This window comes from Conger conger, chromosome 10, assembly GCF_963514075.1.
Source record: "Conger conger chromosome 10, fConCon1.1, whole genome shotgun sequence".
NCBI classification, from domain to species: Eukaryota; Metazoa; Chordata; class Actinopteri; order Anguilliformes; family Congridae; genus Conger; species Conger conger.
The window spans coordinates 41,596,261-41,614,218 of record NC_083769.1 but is presented as its reverse complement, the minus strand read 5'-3'; the positions used below and the strand labels follow the sequence as shown (position 1 = coordinate 41,614,218).

The 17,958-nt window shown below is 47.0% G+C and overlaps 2 protein-coding genes across 10 annotated transcripts; one reads left to right on the top strand and one right to left on the bottom strand.

Moving 5' to 3' along the window:
* Positions 1-218: 218 nt before the first annotated feature.
* med27 (mediator complex subunit 27) lies at positions 219-1,969 on the bottom strand. The gene has a single exon (XM_061258800.1). The coding sequence runs from the start codon at positions 1,924-1,926 to the stop codon at positions 991-993; it is 936 nt and encodes a 311-aa protein (XP_061114784.1). The 5' UTR covers positions 1,927-1,969; the 3' UTR covers positions 219-990.
* Positions 1,890-17,628, top strand: cdk11b (cyclin dependent kinase 11B). 9 transcript variants are annotated; one of them, XM_061258789.1, is made up of 20 exons: positions 1,979-2,048; positions 3,584-3,632; positions 4,288-4,418; positions 4,743-4,858; positions 5,019-5,146; positions 5,570-5,792; positions 7,339-7,505; positions 8,294-8,434; positions 9,086-9,184; positions 9,385-9,522; positions 9,615-9,689; positions 10,035-10,234; positions 10,571-10,661; positions 10,766-10,887; positions 11,387-11,614; positions 12,161-12,268; positions 13,050-13,166; positions 13,449-13,597; positions 15,285-15,474; positions 16,818-17,628. In XM_061258789.1, exons 3-20 carry the CDS (start codon positions 4,308-4,310, stop codon positions 16,908-16,910), a joined length of 2,496 nt encoding a protein of 831 aa, XP_061114773.1. In that variant the 5' UTR covers positions 1,979-2,048; positions 3,584-3,632; positions 4,288-4,307; the 3' UTR covers positions 16,911-17,628. The 9 variants fall into 9 exon arrangements, with proteins under 9 accessions (XP_061114779.1, XP_061114778.1, XP_061114780.1 ...); XM_061258795.1 differs by lacking the exon at positions 3,584-3,632 and having other exon boundaries at positions 1,890-2,048; positions 5,642-5,792; positions 7,366-7,505; positions 8,294-8,419; XM_061258794.1 differs by lacking the exon at positions 3,584-3,632 and having other exon boundaries at positions 1,890-2,048; positions 5,642-5,792; positions 7,366-7,505.
* Positions 17,629-17,958: the final 330 nt, after the last annotated feature.

Here is a 17,958-nt window from a genome sequence, read left to right as displayed (position 1 = left end):
GAGGTGCTTTGCATGTAAAAAGTGACCTTTGAAGCTTTGCTGATGGCCGATTGACAAGGCGATTATTATTTTATTGAAACAAATTCATTCTCCAATCCAAGTGATAACAATGTTACGCATCATTTATAAAATTTCACTCATAGAACTTCTGTATGTATTCCACAAATGTAATACCAATACAAATTTTAAGAATAACTAAAAAATAAAGACAATATACATGAATATGAAATATCTATTCATCATTGAACAAATTCTTGCAGTACTTAACATACTTTTCCTACTATTGTGCAGTTTTGGTGTTGAATTTGTAAAGGAAAGCTTTGATTAATAGTTTATTTTTCCTAAATTTGAATTTGATAACAGAAAAGTACTTTTTTCCAATGAAGACATTATTTCAGCGCATTTATTCAGACACTGAAGCTGGACAACTTTTTGTACAAAGAAATACTTATTTGTACAGGTGGACTTGTTTAGAAAACACTGAGGTTATAATCACGTCAACCCACTATTTAATTTAGATTCAAATAATGTATATGCTGAATATTTGTGAGGAATGGACTGAAATGAAAATAAATAACGTTTTTTTTTTAAATAAAAGTAATTTATTTTTTGCAACCAAGGGTATCGCACATGGGCCATAATAAGTACATGGCCTACAAGACCTAGCTATAGACCCATGTATAAACAATAAAACAAACAAAACAACACAAACCTTCAAAGGACAAACAAATCCAAAGGATATCGCAGTGTAAGCACTCTATTGGCTAATGGTTGGTGGTATTTTAAAGTTGGTGATGAAATAGTCTGTCTAGGAAAAATCTAGGAACATAAGGAAGAAATTCTGAATCTTGGTATGCACACTGCCCAACTATCCCAGAGAAAGATTTTTATAAAACGATATATTATGTTTTCCTTGGACTAGTTCAGTGGAGTTAACACATCTGGCACAGTTTACCCTGGATCCAAGGCCTCCTAACCCCGCTGTATCCTTCACTGTCTGCAGCTATCATGGAAGGCCTCCAGGGTGCGAAAGTCCCTCCAGGTTGGAGGCAGGCCGTCTTGCAGGTACTTGCCACATCGCTGGCAAGGTGTCTGAAACAGCTTGATAAAACTTCTCAGCCAGGTCATGAAGGACCTTACGACCACATCAGGCATCTGGGGCAGCTGGTAGTGTAGCAAAGCAGTTGTGGCGTGATCTGTAACCTTCTGAAATACCTGGTAGTTGGACTTTGACCAGATGTCCAGCTTGCCATCTTCAGCGTACAAGTTCTCATTGAACGCCCTCACAATAGTGCGGTCAATAAATAGGCTTCGCATCACCACAATTGCTTTCAGTACTTTCCCCAAAGTCACCAGAAGTACTGCCGATGTCCCATTGGGTCTAAAGAGTTCAATGGTCATATCTGGGAACATTCTACCAATCCTTGATATAACATCATCCACATACTGCGGTGGCAGGACCAGGGTGCTGGGCTGGACTTTCGGTCGTCTCTTGGCGGAGGCACCCATCTGGTTAGCAGAGCGCTTCAGTGACTGCTGGTTCAGAAGACTGGAAGCCAGACCAGCATGGTACTGCAGCTTATTTGACCACTTGTATGCCTGCAGTAGCTGACTATAGAGTGGGGTCTTGTCCTGAACAGGATCCAAACTCAGCAAGCCACTGTTGTGAAGGGGATGGCTTTCGGAAGGTCGGCCAACCAGGTTACTGAGCCGTTCCAACTCATTTAGGTCCCGATTCACCGACTGTAGGTTATCCTGAAAATCAGTGATGAAAACCTTTTCCCGTCCTTCCAGGGTTTCTTTGTTTTTCATTCCATCCTTCAAAGAGTCAAAAACTCGAGTTACACTTGAACGAAGCGCCTGTATTGCATTTATTGCCTGTGAAAATGCTTCCAAATTGACTCCCACATTCATTACATCCGCCATTTCAACAGATTCTTTACGGGAACAGAACGCGGGGCAGGAAATTGCGTCTTATCGAAGCGTCGAGAGGAAGTAGTTTATTTTTCCGGCGACGGTGTGTTCCTATTGCGTGGAGCATATTTCAGGTTAGTCAAAATATTAATTTTCGCTTATAATCGTGGAATTTTAGGTCTTTTGTCTACGAAAAGAGTAATCCAATGTTTCAAAATCAATAAATGCAGTCAGAATGTTGCTAAAAATCGAAGTCGTTTAGTAGTTGTGTTGAACCTTCATACTAACTAGCGAGACATTTCATTTAGCTTGCTAAGCTAACTAGCTCAAGTAACATTTAATCGCAAAGTAAACGTTAGTACTAGCTAAGATAAATTAAACATAACGTATGACACATTTTCGAACACTGTACAAATGTTAAACTCATTAGAAGACAAACTACTGCATGTGAATCAAAATAAATCATTATTGCTTTATCATTTATGATAGCTTTCGCCGTGGTCCTTTGAAAAAAAGGCGGCCTGCTTTGTTTTGAACTTGGCATGCTAAGTTAGCTTCCGAATCCACGTTTCATCTTGAGCTTTTGAATTGGCGCTAATTTGTGTTTGACAGTCACGGCAGCTACATGGTTTGTAGTGTGCAACGCAATTTAATCGGTCTCTTTTCAAATATTCATGAAATGCACCCACATTTAAGGAAGACCATGGGTGAGCTAGCGAACTAGAGTGAGACCACGAATTTGACAGCTGACTAACTAATAATATAATTTGTTTTGAACATTTAATTAGATGCATAGCTACATGATTTGTAAACTCAAATGTATTAGCTAGGTAACCACCTGGCTTAGTGTACATATATTCTTATTTGCTACGCGAATTGGTGTATCAGGCTTGTTTATACTGCTTATTTTGCTGATCAGCTAACATTTCGTTCAATAACCTGTATTTCGTTTCGTGTTGACGCTCGATCAAATTGAAGAAATCACGAAGTCTCTTGGAGTAGACTTCCTAAATAGGCTTGCATGACCAGAACGCTTTTATGCTATAATTATCATTCTTATATTGCAATATGGTAATCGTTACAACAGCAGCATAAGAATAAAATGACATTATTTTGACTGGATTTTAGTCTTTACACAGGGAGCCTGCCAGAAGAGTTGCAATGGAGATTTTAGGATGCATTATTGAATTAGGTATTGATTTTGGCAAGATATCCTTGATATTCTAGGTTACAACCTATTATTAACACATGTAGCAGTAGTAGTTTTCCACATGCCATTCAGTCTTTAATTGCTGATAGAACACCTGAAATGTCCAATTGTTCAAACATACTGTTGCCACAAAGATTTGGTCCTCTCTTGGCTTTTTTTTCTTTTCTTTTTTTCTTTTTTTTCCCTCCCAAACATTTGAGTGTCTACCACTTACTTGCTGAATTGGAGGGTGATGTATTGATGACGCAGCAGCCAAATTCTCTTGAGCGGGCCACAGGCGTCAATGAAGGGGTTTTAAAAGAAAATCTGTCCCAGATCTACATGCTTATATTTTCCCCAGAAAAACATCTTGCACACACAGTGCTCTGGATGTTCATAATGTGCTTTACTTGCTTCTTACTCATGTTGATGATTAAATTTTTGGGTTGGTGTTTTTACCTGTGTGTTTATTTTTACCAGTGAAAGTGTGAAGGTACTGACTATGGATAGGATACCGAGCAAGTCTCAGGTAACTGGAGAAATAAGAGGGTGGTCATAGGTTTGCTTTAGAACCACCCCTTTCTTTTTCTTTGTCCCTTTGAAGCAGGGCTGCTCAACTCTACGTCCTGCAGGCATTCGCTCCGACCGTGCACTACACCACCTGATTTAGCTAATTAGCATATTATCTGAACAAAGCAGGTAACATAATTAGTGAAATCACGTGGTGTCGCGCACGTTAAGAGCAAATGCCTCCAGAAACTGCAGCCCGCAGGACGTGGAGTTTAGTAACGCTGCTTTTAAAGGAACCCTTGACCCTTAAATGTGTTTGATTTGCAACATTGCTTTCCTGTACCTGGAGGGTAATGTGAATTGAGAGGAAATATACTTTTCCTACTTTGAAGCCATCTTGTTTCTATATGGAGTCGTACTTGAATATGTTTGCATGAATGCATACGGTGGAGTGGTGTGTGTACAATTGTACTACAAATGTGTATCGATTTTGCTGCCAAGAATTCTTTAAAGCTTTGATGGCTACGACGCTTCATAATCCAACTGCAGATGTTTTTGTAGAATTCTTTACTGTGTTTGAATTGTGTAGACACACACCGCACGCCGTGTGCAGTTAGTGAGCTCTCCTGTTGGCTCTGAGGTGTCCGCTGACCCGCTCTCCCTCTGTTTTGCAGCTGGCGGTCAGTTGGTGCTGATGGGGGACGAAAAGGACACCTGGAAAGTTAAAACGCTGGACGAGATTCTCCAAGAAAAAAAGCGCAGAAAAGAGCTGGAAGAAAAGGCCGACCCCAAACGCCAGAAACCTGTGAGTTCTGCTGTGGCTAGCGCACGCTAACACCAGAAACCTGTGAGTTCTGCGGTCGTTAGCGCACGCTAACACCAGAAACCTGTGAGTTCTTTGGTCGTTAGCACGCGCTAACGGCAGAAACCTGTGAGTTCTGCGGTCGTTGGCACACGCTAACGCTAGAAACCTGTGAGTTCTACGGTCGTTGGCACACAGATGCTAGAAACCTGTGAGTTCTGCGGTCGTTGGCACACGCTAACGCTAGAAACCTGTGAGTTCTGCAGTGGTTAGCACACGTTAGCACATCCTCTTGTATGACCTAATTTGGGCTGTCTGTTTCCCCAGACGGATGAGCGGGAAGCCAAGCGGGACACACTGGAGGAAGGAGAGCTACGGGATCACAGGATGGAAATAACGATCCGTAACTCCCCTTACCTGCGGGAAGACTCAACAGAAGACAGGTAACAGCCCACTGGCCCATCACAACCACACCCAGCGCACCCCCTGTGTGTGTGTGTCTGTGCGTGCCTGTCTGTGCGCACGCGTCTCTGCGCGTGTGTCTCTGCGATGGCCTCAGTGGAAATGGACTGCCATTGTCTCCTCCTGCTCCGTCTCTTCCAGAGGGGAAGAGGACGAGTCGCTCGCTATCAAGCCCCCCCAGCAAATGGCCAGAAAAGAGAAATCGCACCACAGGAAAGAGGAGAGGAGAAAGGACAAGAGGCGTCGCCGCAGTCACTCCACTGAAGGAGGTGAGCAGAGACGCACCTTTCCTCTCCTATAGCTCCCTCAAGGCCCGTTTGCATATTATTTCTTGTTTTTGAGCTTTTCATGTCGTCCATACTGATTCAAGTAAAATGATTGTAGTTTTGGTAGACGTATGCATATTTAGGGTGTAACTGCTATTTTTCAGGGCAGTTTGTAAAATGATTTCCCATGTTTTCGCATGATTATCGGATGATGCTGCTAAACGTTAACGCAAAGAGCGGACCACAGGAGGCGGAGGGGGCAGGGGTAGGGGAATTGGGCTCTGGGGGCCCGGGTAAGGGACTACTCAAGGGAACCTGCATCACTGTTCTTATCTGAATTCTAATGCTGATGTAACGATCGCTACTGGTAATTGAAGGCAATGAGCGAGTCGGAAAGAAAAACGTTTCGACCGCCCTGCGTTTCAGAGGGTTCTCTCGGATTGCTCGACCCCGCTATATCCCATCAGCCTAAGGGGTGCTGTGCTGGTTCGCTCACAGGGAAGCACATCCGGGCGAAGGACAAAGACAAGGAGAAGGAGCGGGAGAACGAGCGCAGGAAGAGGCAGCGGGAGGAGCAGGACAAGGCACGCCGGGACTGGGAGCGGCAGAAACGCAGGGAGCTGGCCAGAGCCCACTCCCGCATGGAGAGGTGACCGCACGCCTCCGCCAGGGTGCAGCCGCAGGGCCGGTCAATCAGCCGTCAATCATTATTCTGCAGAGCACCATGCAGACACTACAGTACTCAAAGCAGTTCATTTTGATCATTACTTAAATATCATTTCACTCAAGTGAAATTATGTTCTGAGGGGTCGGGGAAAATGATCACAAAATGATCAATCCGGTATTTAAATTCTGACACACAAAATGTTTATTGATTTCATACAGGGAAAAAAAGCTGTGCTTGTATAGATGCTAAAACTGCTTTGTGCATTTGTCTGTGCGTGTGTTTGCGCTTGTCCACGTGTGTGCATGTGTTGCTTTGTATACCTGTGTGCCTAGTTGAGCATATGGTGGGCAAGTCCATGTCAATTCAGCACCATTCAAAACCGCGTCTTCATTGATCTTAATGAGAGACAAGTGGGACTGAAATTACACTTCTCTCGGAAAGTTAACCTGGAAGATATGGGCTAAGAAACTTTGCCCTAATTAATGTGACTGATTTTGACTTGCCCATCTCCTTTAGTGTAGGTTGTAGATAAATTATTCTTGTATCATGATAGGTCTTCACCAGCTCTGTCTTTTACAGATTATGTGCATAGTTAGCTACAATTAAAGCAACTGAGCAAATGATTACCTCATTAGAAAATATTGTTGGGTAATATAATGTGTGCTTCGGCATGTATGCATGTGCCCCTGTGTCTCTATGTGTAGGTGTTTGTAATGTGTGTGTGTGTGTGTGTGTGTGTGTGTGTGTGTGTGTGTGTGAGCGAGCATGAGCATGAGCATGTCTGCCTGTGCTGGTGCATGTGCCCCTGTATCTTTGTGTGTGAACGTGTGTCTGTAGGTTTTTGTAGTGCCTGGGTAAATAAATGTGCATGCTTGTGTGTGCATGTCTGTAGTGAATGTGTGTGTCTGTAGGTGTTTGTAGTGCCTGGGTAAGTGTGTGTGTGCGTGTGTGTATATGTGTCTGCATGTCTGAGCCTGTGACTGTGCGTGTGTGTGTCTGTAGGTGTTTGTAATGTGTGTGTCTGTAGGTGTTTGTAGTGCCGTGTGTGCATGTCTGAGCCTGTGACTGTGCATGTGTGTCTGTAGGTGTTTGTAATGTGTGTGTCTGTAGGTGTTTGTAGTGCCATGTGTGTGCATGTCTGAGCCTGTGACTGTGCATGTGTGTCTGTAGGTGTCTGTAATGTGTGTGTCTGTAGGTGTTTGTAGTGCCATGTGTGTGCATGTCTGAGCCTGTGACTGTGCATGTGTGTCTGTAATGTGTGTGTCTGTAGGTGTTTGTAGTGCCATGTGTGTGCATGTCTCAGCCTGTGACTGTGCATGTGTGTCTGTAGGTGTCTGTAATGTGTGTGTCTGTAGGTGTTTGTAGTGCTATGTGTGTGCATGTCTGAGCCTGTGACTGTGCATGTGTGTCTGTAGGTGTCTGTAGGTGTCTGTAGTGCGCTGTGAGCGTTTGTGCGGGCGTGCCGCTGTACTGAGTGCTGTTCCAGGCAGCTCACACTGTGGCTGATTTATGGAAAACTGCTGGCCAGCTTTCCCCTTTCGCCCCTGGACCGCAGGGACCGCCTGGAGCAGCTGGAGCGGCAGCGCGAGCGGGAGAGGAAGCTCCGCGAGCAGCAGCAGAAGGAGCAGCGGGAGCAGAAGGAGCGCGAGAGGAGGGCGGAGGAGAGGAGGAAAGAGAGGGACACGCGCCGGGAGGGTGAGAGGCCCGGCTCAGGGTTAACCGCTTCGATGAAAACGGGCCGTTACGCCTGTCCCAGGCCCTGTGTTTCTCCTCCTCTACAGAGAGTTAGTGCTCCTGTGTTTGGGCTTGTGTTAGTCTCTGCTCCCACAAGCCAGCGTCAGATAATGTGCATTGCGGTGTGGGTATGATTAAATATTCATAATTTGATGAAAATGGGGGCCAAAAAAAGCATTAAAAAAAAGGAAAAAAATGTTTCGTGTAAAGTATTGGTGCGTCTGAACTATTTCTTCTCTTTACAAATTAGTTGTTCTTTTCTAACTTACTTTATATTGTACAATGTTGTATTGGATCTAGTCAGGACACTTTTTGGTCCAATGGCCATAGTGGTTGATCCATCCAAAAGGACCAGCCATTTTCATTCACAAGATATTTGGAATAGAACAGGACCTCCCAGTGATGTGACTGCCTAAGTGGCTAGTAGAGTAGACTAACTAATCATAGATAAAAATGTTCTAGCCTTTGGGTAGTAGGTGGTGTTAATTTCCCACCCTGGATGCTGCACTATGCTTGCACTGTAGAAACAGAGACTGAACCTTGTGCACGTCATTTTTTGTGATGTGTGGTATCCCAGTTTTGGCTGTACTGGGATCAGTCTTTCAGGTGCTGCTCCTCCGTAGTGCTGTAGGACGGCAGTGTTTCTGCTTTCTTGTAAATAAGCTGTGTAAGCTGTTGCCCGGCTCAGGCGCAGACCTGTGGGTGCTAATGTGCTAACGTGCTAACATGCCCTGCGTCCCACCCCGCAGTGCCGTCCCACCACCGGGGGCAGCTGGACGACTACGGAGAGAAGCCCAAACCCAGGCACCGGAGCCGCAGCCCCGTCCGGCCCCCGCGCGACAGCAAGCCTGAGCAGCCGGACCCCCGGAGGATAGGTGAGGGGGCTAACGGTAAATACCCCGGCTAACTGATTCACACAGCGCTTTTATCCAACGGCAAATTGACCGCATTCATGCAGCGTCTTCATCCAAAGCCAAACTGACTGCATTCACACAGCGCCTTTATCTAAAGCCAAACTGACTGCATTCACAGCGCCTTTATCTAAAGCCAAACTGACTGCATTCACACAGCGCCTTTATCTAAAGCCAAACTGACTGCATTCATACAGCGCCTTTATCTAAAGCCAAACTGACTGCATTCACACAGCGCCTTTATCTAAAGCCAAACTGACTGCATTCACAGCGCCTTTATCTAAAGCCAAACTGACTGCATTCACAGCGCCTTTATCTAAAGCCAAACTGACTGCATTCACACAGCGCCTTTATCTAAAGCCAAACTGACTGCTCTGGTGTTCTTGTGAAAGCTCAGGGCATTGTGGGTAGTGGTAAAGGTGTGGTGTTTTTATGAAAGCACGGTGCATTGTGGGTAGTGATAAAGCTCTGTGGTGTTTTTGTTCAAGCGCAGGGCATTGCGGTTCACGGTAAAGGACTGTGGTGTTTCTGTGAAAGCGCAGTGCATTGTTAGGTAGCAGTAAAGGACTGGCGTTTTTGTGAAAGCGCAGTGCATTATGGGTTGTGGTAAAGTTCTGTGCCGTTTCCCAGCGGTGCGTGAGGAGAAACCAGAGGACAGGGACTTGCTGTCTGACCTCCAGGACATCAGCGACAACGAGAGAAAGACCAGCACGGCGGAGTCTTCCTCAGGTACGCCCCAGACCCTGCACTCAACCCTGTAACGCCTAACAACCGTAGTCATGGAAACGTCCAAAATGGGCACTGCGCATGAGGATGTCTGCAGAGCCTTTCAGGCCGTTAGTCATGCGTGTAATGTTCACGCCGATGAGAAAGGGGTTATTGGGTAAAGACGGGAGTTGTGAAGCGGTTGGCTGGTTTCCCCTCTCCAGGCTCAGGGTCGGGCTCTGAGGAGGAAGAAGAAGAAGAGGAGGAGGAGGAGGAGGAGGAGGAGGAAGAGACAAGCAGCCAGACGGAGGCAGAGGAAGGGGAGTCCGCCTCTAACTCCGGAGGCTCTGAGCCGAGCGCAGGTGAGCCGGTCCCGTCCGCTCTCTCAGCCTGCAGGCACCCCCGAAAACGCAGGCGGGGCCCGGGTCATTCACAGCCCTCTCCTCTTTTTAAGATGAAGTGAGTGAGGAAGAGCAGTCCGAGGAGGAGTACGAAGAGGAGGCGGAGAACGGAAACCACATTCCTCCCGGTAGGCATGGCAACCCCACATCAGCAAACCGCTCCGTTACCCTCGCCTTCTAACCCGGAGAATCTATCTCACTGTATGTAACTCACTAGTTTTCAGCTTGTAGGAGTACTGACCCCCTATCAGTTTTTCCTCTATCCTTTTAAACATGGCTCGACTGATCCTAGATCAGCTCTTCTGCCCCCCCCCCCCCCCCCTTTTTTTTTTTGGTGAGTTTTCCCGTTACATTCAGGGAAAGCTAAGCGTTCTCTATAGTGGAATGTAACTCTAGACAAAGTGGAAATATCAGACTGAGCTGGAGTGCCGCTGGAGGGGCCGTCTCTTAGGAGGGTTTCGGTTTCTCCTCAGTGCCCGAGTCGCGCTTCGACCACGACACGGAGGACAGTGTGGGGGAGGAGGAGGAGACAGAGGAGGTGGAGGAGGGCGTGCCCACGCCCCAGTCCCACTCGCGCTCCCCCACCCCCGACGACAAATACATCCCAGACTCCCCCGTCATGTCCCCCGTGGAGCTGAAGAAGGAGCTGCCAAAATACCTGCCTGCTCTCCAGGTGTGCCTGCTACTGCCTTACATTATATTACAGTACATACACACCTATCCATTACATTACAGGACATTCACTGAACATACACACCTATCCAGAGCTACTTACACTGTTCTAGTCTCAGGAGTACAAAAGTGTTATATAACCTTTTTATAGTGTTGATATTGCACTGGCAATCACATTCATAATCAGTAAGTGTGAATTTTAGGCAACCAACTCAATAATTACTGGAAATGGGAAACAAACTCAAAATTAAAAGTATTCTCCTTTCCTCCACTTGTCTCCAGAGGACTCAGATAGTTATTCATTTTCTAACTCCCCCCATTTTCTACCCTCTTTCAGGGGTGTCGCAGCGTGGAGGAGTTTCAGTGTTTAAACCGGATAGAGGAGGGCACTTACGGGGTCGTGTACAGAGCCAAGGACAAAAAGACAGGTAACCAACATTGTGCATCTTGTGCATTTTCAGAAAATTTTCAGATTTTCCCAAGTTTGGTTGGTCTGAGATGGACTGTTGTCTCTCCCCCTCCCGTGTCTCAGATGAGATTGTGGCCCTGAAGAGGCTGAAGATGGAGAAGGAGAAAGAAGGCTTCCCCATCACCTCTCTGAGAGAGATCAACACCATCCTCAAAGCCCAGCACCCCAACATCGTCACTGTCCGGGTGAGCGGGGGGGTGGCTTACGAGGACCCTGCCGATGTAGCTGAAGTTTAACCAAAGCCGCATAGAGCAGGGTTCACCAACCCTGTTCCTGGAGATCTGCCCTCGTCTAGCTTTTCATTCCAACCCTAATTTGGCACACCTGATTCCACCAATTAGCAGCTTGATGAGTTCTCTAGCTGTTAAATGAGGTGCGCTGTGTTATGGTTGGAGTGAAAACCTACAGGACGGTAGATCTCCAGGAACAGGGTTGGCGACCCCTGCCATAGAGGGAGAAAACTGTGTCGCCTCCATTGACTGCACTGGAACGAAAGCATGCAGTGTTATACTTTGGCCATTAGGGGGCATTAGTGTAGTGGCATTGCTAAACAGAGTAGAATAAAGTCTGATGTCCTCATTACAGCACCTCTGGTTTGGGTAAGGTGGCCCTGCCAGTGTAGCCTCACCTGTAGGTGTCAGGGTGTGAGCTGATGCAGGTCCTCTTTCTCCCCGGCGTGTGCAGGAGATTGTGGTGGGGAGTAACATGGATAAGATCTACATCGTGATGAATTACGTGGAGCACGACCTGAAGAGCCTGATGGAGACCATGAAGCAGCCCTTCCTGCCCGGCGAGGTGAAGACCCTGATGATCCAGCTGCTTCGGGGAGTCCGCCATCTCCACGACAACTGGATCCTGCATCGCGACCTGAAGACCTCCAACCTCCTGCTGAGCCACAAGGGCATCCTGAAGGTAGGGAGCTGGAGCTGTGTGCAGCTCAGGGCATTGTGCTTTTTTAAAATTTAATTTATTTTATTTACACATTTTAACATTAATGGTCAGTCTCGCTCACTCGGCTCTAACCTCCAAAATCAGTTTCACTGATTCACTTGGCCTATAGTAAAGTCACCTGGTTGGTGTGTGTGTTTTAGAAAAGCCCTGGTCTATATTGACAACTCCTGGCTATTAGCATTGGGTTTTCAAAAGGGAGCCATCTCCCTGATAACCTGCCAACACAAAGAAAAGTTTCTTGATTTATTACACTCGTTATTTAGCTGACGCTCTTATCCAAAGCAACTTACAGTTGATTGGACTAAGCAGGGGCCAATCCCCTGGGAGCAATGTGTGGTTAAGGCCTGGCTCCAGGGCCAAAACAGCTGCACTGATCTTATTCTGGCTTACACTGGGACTTGAACCACCAACCTTCCACCGCCAGGCATTTATGAAGGCATCATAGGACCACTGATTGAGTGTTTGAGTGGCTGAGAATCCATGTTGTTTCTTCTCCCCGCCCTGCAGGTGGGCGATTTCGGCCTGGCCCGGGAGTACGGCTCTCCCCTCAAGCCCTACACGCCGGTTGTGGTGACGCTGTGGTACCGGTCCCCAGACCTGCTGCTCGGGGCCAAGGTGAGGCTCGCCACTGACTCAGGCCATACTGAAACGGTACATTACGTTACATTATTGGCATTTGGCAGACGCTCTTATCCAGAGCGACGTACAGTTGACTAGACTAAGCAGGAGACAATCCTCCCCTGGAGCAATGCAGGGTTAAGGGCCTTGCTCAAGGGCCCAACGGCTGTGCGGATCTTATTTTGGCTACACTGGGATTCGAACCACCGACCTTGTGTTTCCCAGTCATTTACCTTAACCACTACGCTACAGGCCGCCCATGTGTGTCCCGGTACAACTGCATCAATCTGGCCTACATGAATCCATTTGTATCCAAACGCATCCTTATTTCACATGCCAAACTTTTTTATTTAGGCAGATTGAGGCACTGAAGTAAAAAAAATAATTAAAAAAAAAACACTTTGAGAGTTAGTGTTATTTCAGTGATCTCTTTAGTGTTGGTGGGGTCGGGTGGTGAGAATCTGTTGTCTAATGGTCACATTCACATTGTAGCTACAGTAATGGAATTGTATTGCGATCAATCATTAATCCTATCATTTTGTATATGAAATCGTATTGCATCATTGTTGTTCAGAGTATGGCTACCGTATTGTATGGTTGCACCAATACTACCGACTGGCCCACCAGACTCCGGCTGCAGAGAGCCTGGGCTGAGCAGAGTTTGGCTGTTAAACTCTGCTTATAAACCCTGGCTGTTAACACATTTCCCTCTGGCAGCGTTAACGAGACCTCAGAACCGCAAGAGGAAGTTTTCATTTTAAACCCCTCTCCCAAACAGGAGTACTCCACAGCTGTGGATATGTGGTCTGTCGGCTGCATTTTTGGAGAGCTCCTCACCCAGAAGCCCCTCTTCCCTGGAAAATCCGAAATTGACCAAATAAACAAGATTTTTAAGGTACCTGTTCGGTATTATTTTAAGTGTTAAATAAGCAAATGAACACTAGGTGTCAGTGTTTTGTGTAACTGCTAGTTATACAAGTAGAGGTTGACCGACAACAGTGAGCCATATTGCAGGTGTGTTAGCTACAGTATTGCAGGTATATTAACCACAGTATATTGGCATTTGCACGTTATTCAGTTCTCTTTAACTGAACTGTCCTGGATCATAGAAGTGGTACTTTCCCCTTAGAATGTTATGAAAGTGAGCTATGACCCAGGATGTGAATATCTCTCTCAGGATTTGGGGTCGCCCAGTGAGAAGATCTGGCCAGGTTACAACGAGCTGCCTGCTGTGAAGAAAATGACCTTCACAGAGTATCCGTACAATAACCTGCGTAAGCGCTTCGGGGCCCTGCTGTCCGACCAGGGCTTTGACCTCATGAACAAGTATGTCTCCAACTACTATCGGGTCAATTCTTACTTGCATATGTGGGGGGAGGTTCCTCTAATTTCTCACTCTCAGGGAAGGTGTAAATGTGGCGGTGTTGAGCTTGCCAGTGGGATGGGGATGGGGGGGGGGGGACCCTTGACCCTTGACCCTTGACCCTGACGCCGCCTTCATGCTGTGATAGGGGCTTTTTCGCTGGATGTAGATAGCTAAACAGTGACAGGGGGAAAGACTGTTCTTGTCCCCAGTCTCTCAGCAGCTCTGTGTTAAATGTCACGGGCCGCCGAACACCCACTCCAGTAAATATTAGCACAGAAAAGACTCTGTCCTCAACATGTGGGAAAGACAGGGGATGGTTGCTTTCTCTGCTGTATTGCTGTATCGCTGATGTGGAGACTGTCTCCCACACTGTCTTCAGTGTAACTTCAACAGTTCAGTGGACGCATGGATTTGGATACTGTGTACAGCATAAAAAAATTAAGAGATCTGCTTTTCAATGGTAGATTGTTGCAATAGACAGATTGAATACATATGCACGTTCAGTGAACCAGACACTCATTTTGCTTTGTGCCCTGCAAACAAAAAAGTGTCTTGACCAGTTAAGTCTTGTAATGAGATTTCAAATCTCGAGAAATGAGTAGCTTAAACAAGTCAAGATTAAAACAGTTGTTGAATGAGTTTATTGATTTTTACAATGTGCTGATGTGTAAATGCGAGGCGTAGCTCCAGAACATGCCTCACGTGTCTTCAATAAGCCCCGATGTTGAGTTCAGCGTTGGGCCTGTGGAAGGCAGCCAGAGTCAGACTCACGAGCCCAGGAGGAGAAGCTGTGGTTTCAGCCACTGCGGTGTAGCGGTCTCCCTGTGTGGTGTGGAGCCGGCTGTCTGGCCGGCAGACCTGGCGGCCGCGCTGTGAATATCACACTCTGGTGCGGCTCCAGCCCTGCGGAGAGGCCGGTCGAACCCTGTCAGTCAGGACCAGACAGGTCCCCGGCCTCAGCCTGACCGCGTGTACACAGCGGCCGCTGGACGGGGCGGCCCAGGATTACACGCTATTCCTGTGCCGCCGTTTGAACTGTGCGGGGCAGGGGAGCAGTGAGCCGTGTTGTGGTTGGGTGGAACATCAGCCGTGCTGGCGCTAGGTAACCGCAGTCTGTGTGTCTGCTGTCCGGAGCGGGAGTGGAGAGAGGCAGCTGCCCCGTAGTGAATGTGTGCGGGGCATTCCTGCCAGTACAGGGTTCTAACAGGCCTTCAAAAAGATTTTTGGCAAAATGCTTGGAATTTGCACTGTACATGCATTCACTGGATTTTCTGTAGGTTTATTTTTTTAAAGTTTTAAGTCGAAAAAGTCCAAAGCGACTTACAGTTGATTAGATTATGCAGGAGACAATCACCCCTGGATCAATGCAGGGTTAAGGGCCTTGCTCAAGCAGTGTTGATCTTATCGTGGCTACACCGGGGCTTGAACCACCAACCTTCCGGGTCCCAGTCATGTGCATTAGCCACTAGGCTCCCAGATCCACTCCAGAGATAGCAGTGATCGTTCCCACGTGTCCATGATGGCCCATTCCAAAATTCGGAAAGCGAAGTAAAAAGGATTTAATGGATGCTAACTGCCCCTCAATGCTGTTGTGTGTGAGGTTGAGCTGCCAAACTAAGCGCCCCTTCCGCCCCTCCTCTCCCAAAGGTTCCTCACCTACTGCCCCAGCAAGAGGATCACGGCAGAGGAGGCGCTGAAGCACGAGTATTTCCGGGAGACCCCCCTGCCCATCGACCCCTCCATGTTCCCCACCTGGCCCGCCAAGAGCGAGCAGCAGCGGGTGAAGCGGGGAACCAGCCCCCGCCCTCCGGAGGGCGGTCTGGGGTACAGCCAGCTGGTGAGCCCTGCTCCTGGACCCAGCCCTGGATGTCTGGGTCCCCATTCACTCTCTAACGTTTCAGACTAGCATCCCGTCCAAAGCCAACGAAAGGATGTCATCATATTGATATATTACACGGAATTAAATTCCTCCTGTATATACTATTATTTTAGGGGAAAAGTAGCAGTTATGTATTGTCTCGACTTGGCCAGGGGAGTGGTTGTTGTGTTCTGTCATTTATTTATTTAGCGAGAATATTATTTTGTGGAAAAAAACGGCCAAACGCCGGAAATTCGGTACTGTGCCTGAGACATTTAAGCACTGAATGTGGGATTAAGGGCCCTACAGCTGTTTGGATCTTATTGTGGCTACACCAGGCATTGAACCCACAACCTTCTGGGTACCAGTCATACCTTAGCCACTAGGCTGCAGGCTGCCAGTTTAAACTACAACTGAAGTATAACATTGATATCCAGCACAGCTTATTCAAAGCACAGTCAAATACTCAATACTCTAAAGCCAGCTAAGAAATGGTTAAAACTGGAAGAAGTGGTTTGTGCTCAGAGACAAATATAATGGTAGTTTTATTCAAATTCTTAAAATTTTTTATGGTAAAAAAAAAAAATATCGTTGACTGTGAACCATTTCTTTGTTGATTGAATGGTTTGTTATCTGGCTGAGCACACCTCCGCAATCCCCTCAGCAATCTGAAGTTGGCTGAACTCGATTGTGACCCTTATAAGATAAGATATACTTTATTGAACCCCGTGGGGTAATTTGTCCTCTGCGTTTGACCCATCCTAGTTACTTGGTCCCCGGGCGCTGCACGGCTCTTAACTCCAGTTCTGAGCCCAGTAACCATGGTCAAGGGCAATGGCAGGGGCACGCCTGACCTGAAACGTGTGTCTTTTGAGCCAGCAAACTTTCATGAACACGATTATTAGCCTTTAAAGCAAGTTGTGTGCGGACATGTTTACCGGCTGTAGCGGCTAGCAGTTGCGTGCGTGAATGTTGGTGTTCCCCTCGCTAATATTCAGGCTCTTAGCCTTCAAAGCCAGCGAACATGCATTCATACGGGGCGACATGGCTCAGGCAGTAAGAGCAGTCGTCTGGCAGTCGGAGGGTTGCCGGTTCGATCCCCCGCCCGGGCTCTGTCGAAGTGTCCCTGAGCAAGACACCTAACCCCCAAATGCTCCTGACGAGCTGGTCGGGGCCCTGCATGGCAGCCAATCGCCGTCGGTGTGTGTATGAATGGGTGAATGGAGAAGCATCAATTGTACAGCGCTTTGGATAAAGGCGCTATATAAATGCCTGCCATTTACCATTTACCATTCACTCTCTCTCCCTGTGTGCTCTGGCAGGGTGATGACGACTTGAAGGACACGGGTTTTCATCTGACCACTACCAACCAGGGAGCCTCCGCGGCCGGGCCGGGGTTCAGCCTCAAGTTCTGATCCGGAATCCGCCCCTTTTATTCCGGATTTGGGAATTTTTGAGCAGACTGACTCGGGACAGAAAGGATCTGGACAGAAACGTGATGGCTCCGCCCCTTTCTTTCCCGTCCGCCCCCCAATCCCAGCGCAGTGGAGACTGGAACCTGTTTTATTCATGGGAATGTTGACCAATCAGTGAGCAGCACTCTGAGCCTTGTTTTGGAGGGGGTGAAGGGACCTGTTCAGAGAGCATGAGACGGACCGAAACGCGGCATTACTCCCCCCCAGACTGAGACGGGATGGGTCCTGAGCTGTGTGGCTCTCGCCCAAATGCAAGCTTTTATTAAAGAGTCCATGCTTCTCCCCCCTCCAACTGCTGGTTTCTACACTTCAGTGGTACTCTGTACTCTGTACTCCATCATATCGCTGAATTAAGGCGTTATTTCTTGTGAAGATGTAGTGGGAAAAATAAACAAAAAAAATATTTTGGACTGTAGGCTAGTAGTTTTATCTTCTACTTTTTTCTTCTTTTTTTTTAAGCTGTGATTAGTGGGACACATTTTCTGGAGAGTTCTATGATTTAGATTTATTCTTGTTTTCATTTGCAGGAAGAAAATGGTTTTATTCAGTAGAATGGATTCATTTCTGATTCAACTGACTTCAGCAAAGTGTTGACCCACACTGTCATAGGACTTTTTTTTATAAATATATATAATTAAAATGTTCAATATGATTGAAATTCTCATTTTCTCACTTCTGCAGTTTTGTGTCATCCGAGGTTAATGCACATCTACAATATATATTCACCTGCCTATTTGACAGGTTTAAGCAATAGTCTTAGCTAGAGGAGTTAGCCTATTTAAGCCCTGAACCTAACTCAAGGGCAGACATCCAGGTATGATATCATACTTGGCACGCCACTCGCAGGATCACACACTAGTTCTGTTTGGAGAAGACCGTCTTCTTTTTTTCTTCTGTGTTTTATTTAGCCAATCGACTCTCAGGTTTCTAACCGGTCTTGAGTAGTGCGGCTCTCGTTGCGCCGCAGCGGTTTTTTTGGCGCGTGCTA

Coding starts and splice junctions, on each gene's coding strand:
- med27 (XM_061258800.1), bottom strand. CDS start 1,926: ATGGCGGATGTAATGAATGTGGGAGTCAATTTGGAAGCATTTTCACAG.
- cdk11b (XM_061258788.1), top strand. CDS start 4,308: ATGGGGGACGAAAAGGACACCTGGAAAGTTAAAACGCTGGACGAGATT. Junction 5,793..7,338: donor GCCCACTCCCGCATGGAGAG/GTGACCGCACGC, acceptor ACTGCTGGCCAG/CTTTCCCCTTTCGCCCCTGG. Junction 10,662..10,765: donor AGCCAAGGACAAAAAGACAG/GTAACCAACATT, acceptor CCCGTGTCTCAG/ATGAGATTGTGGCCCTGAAG.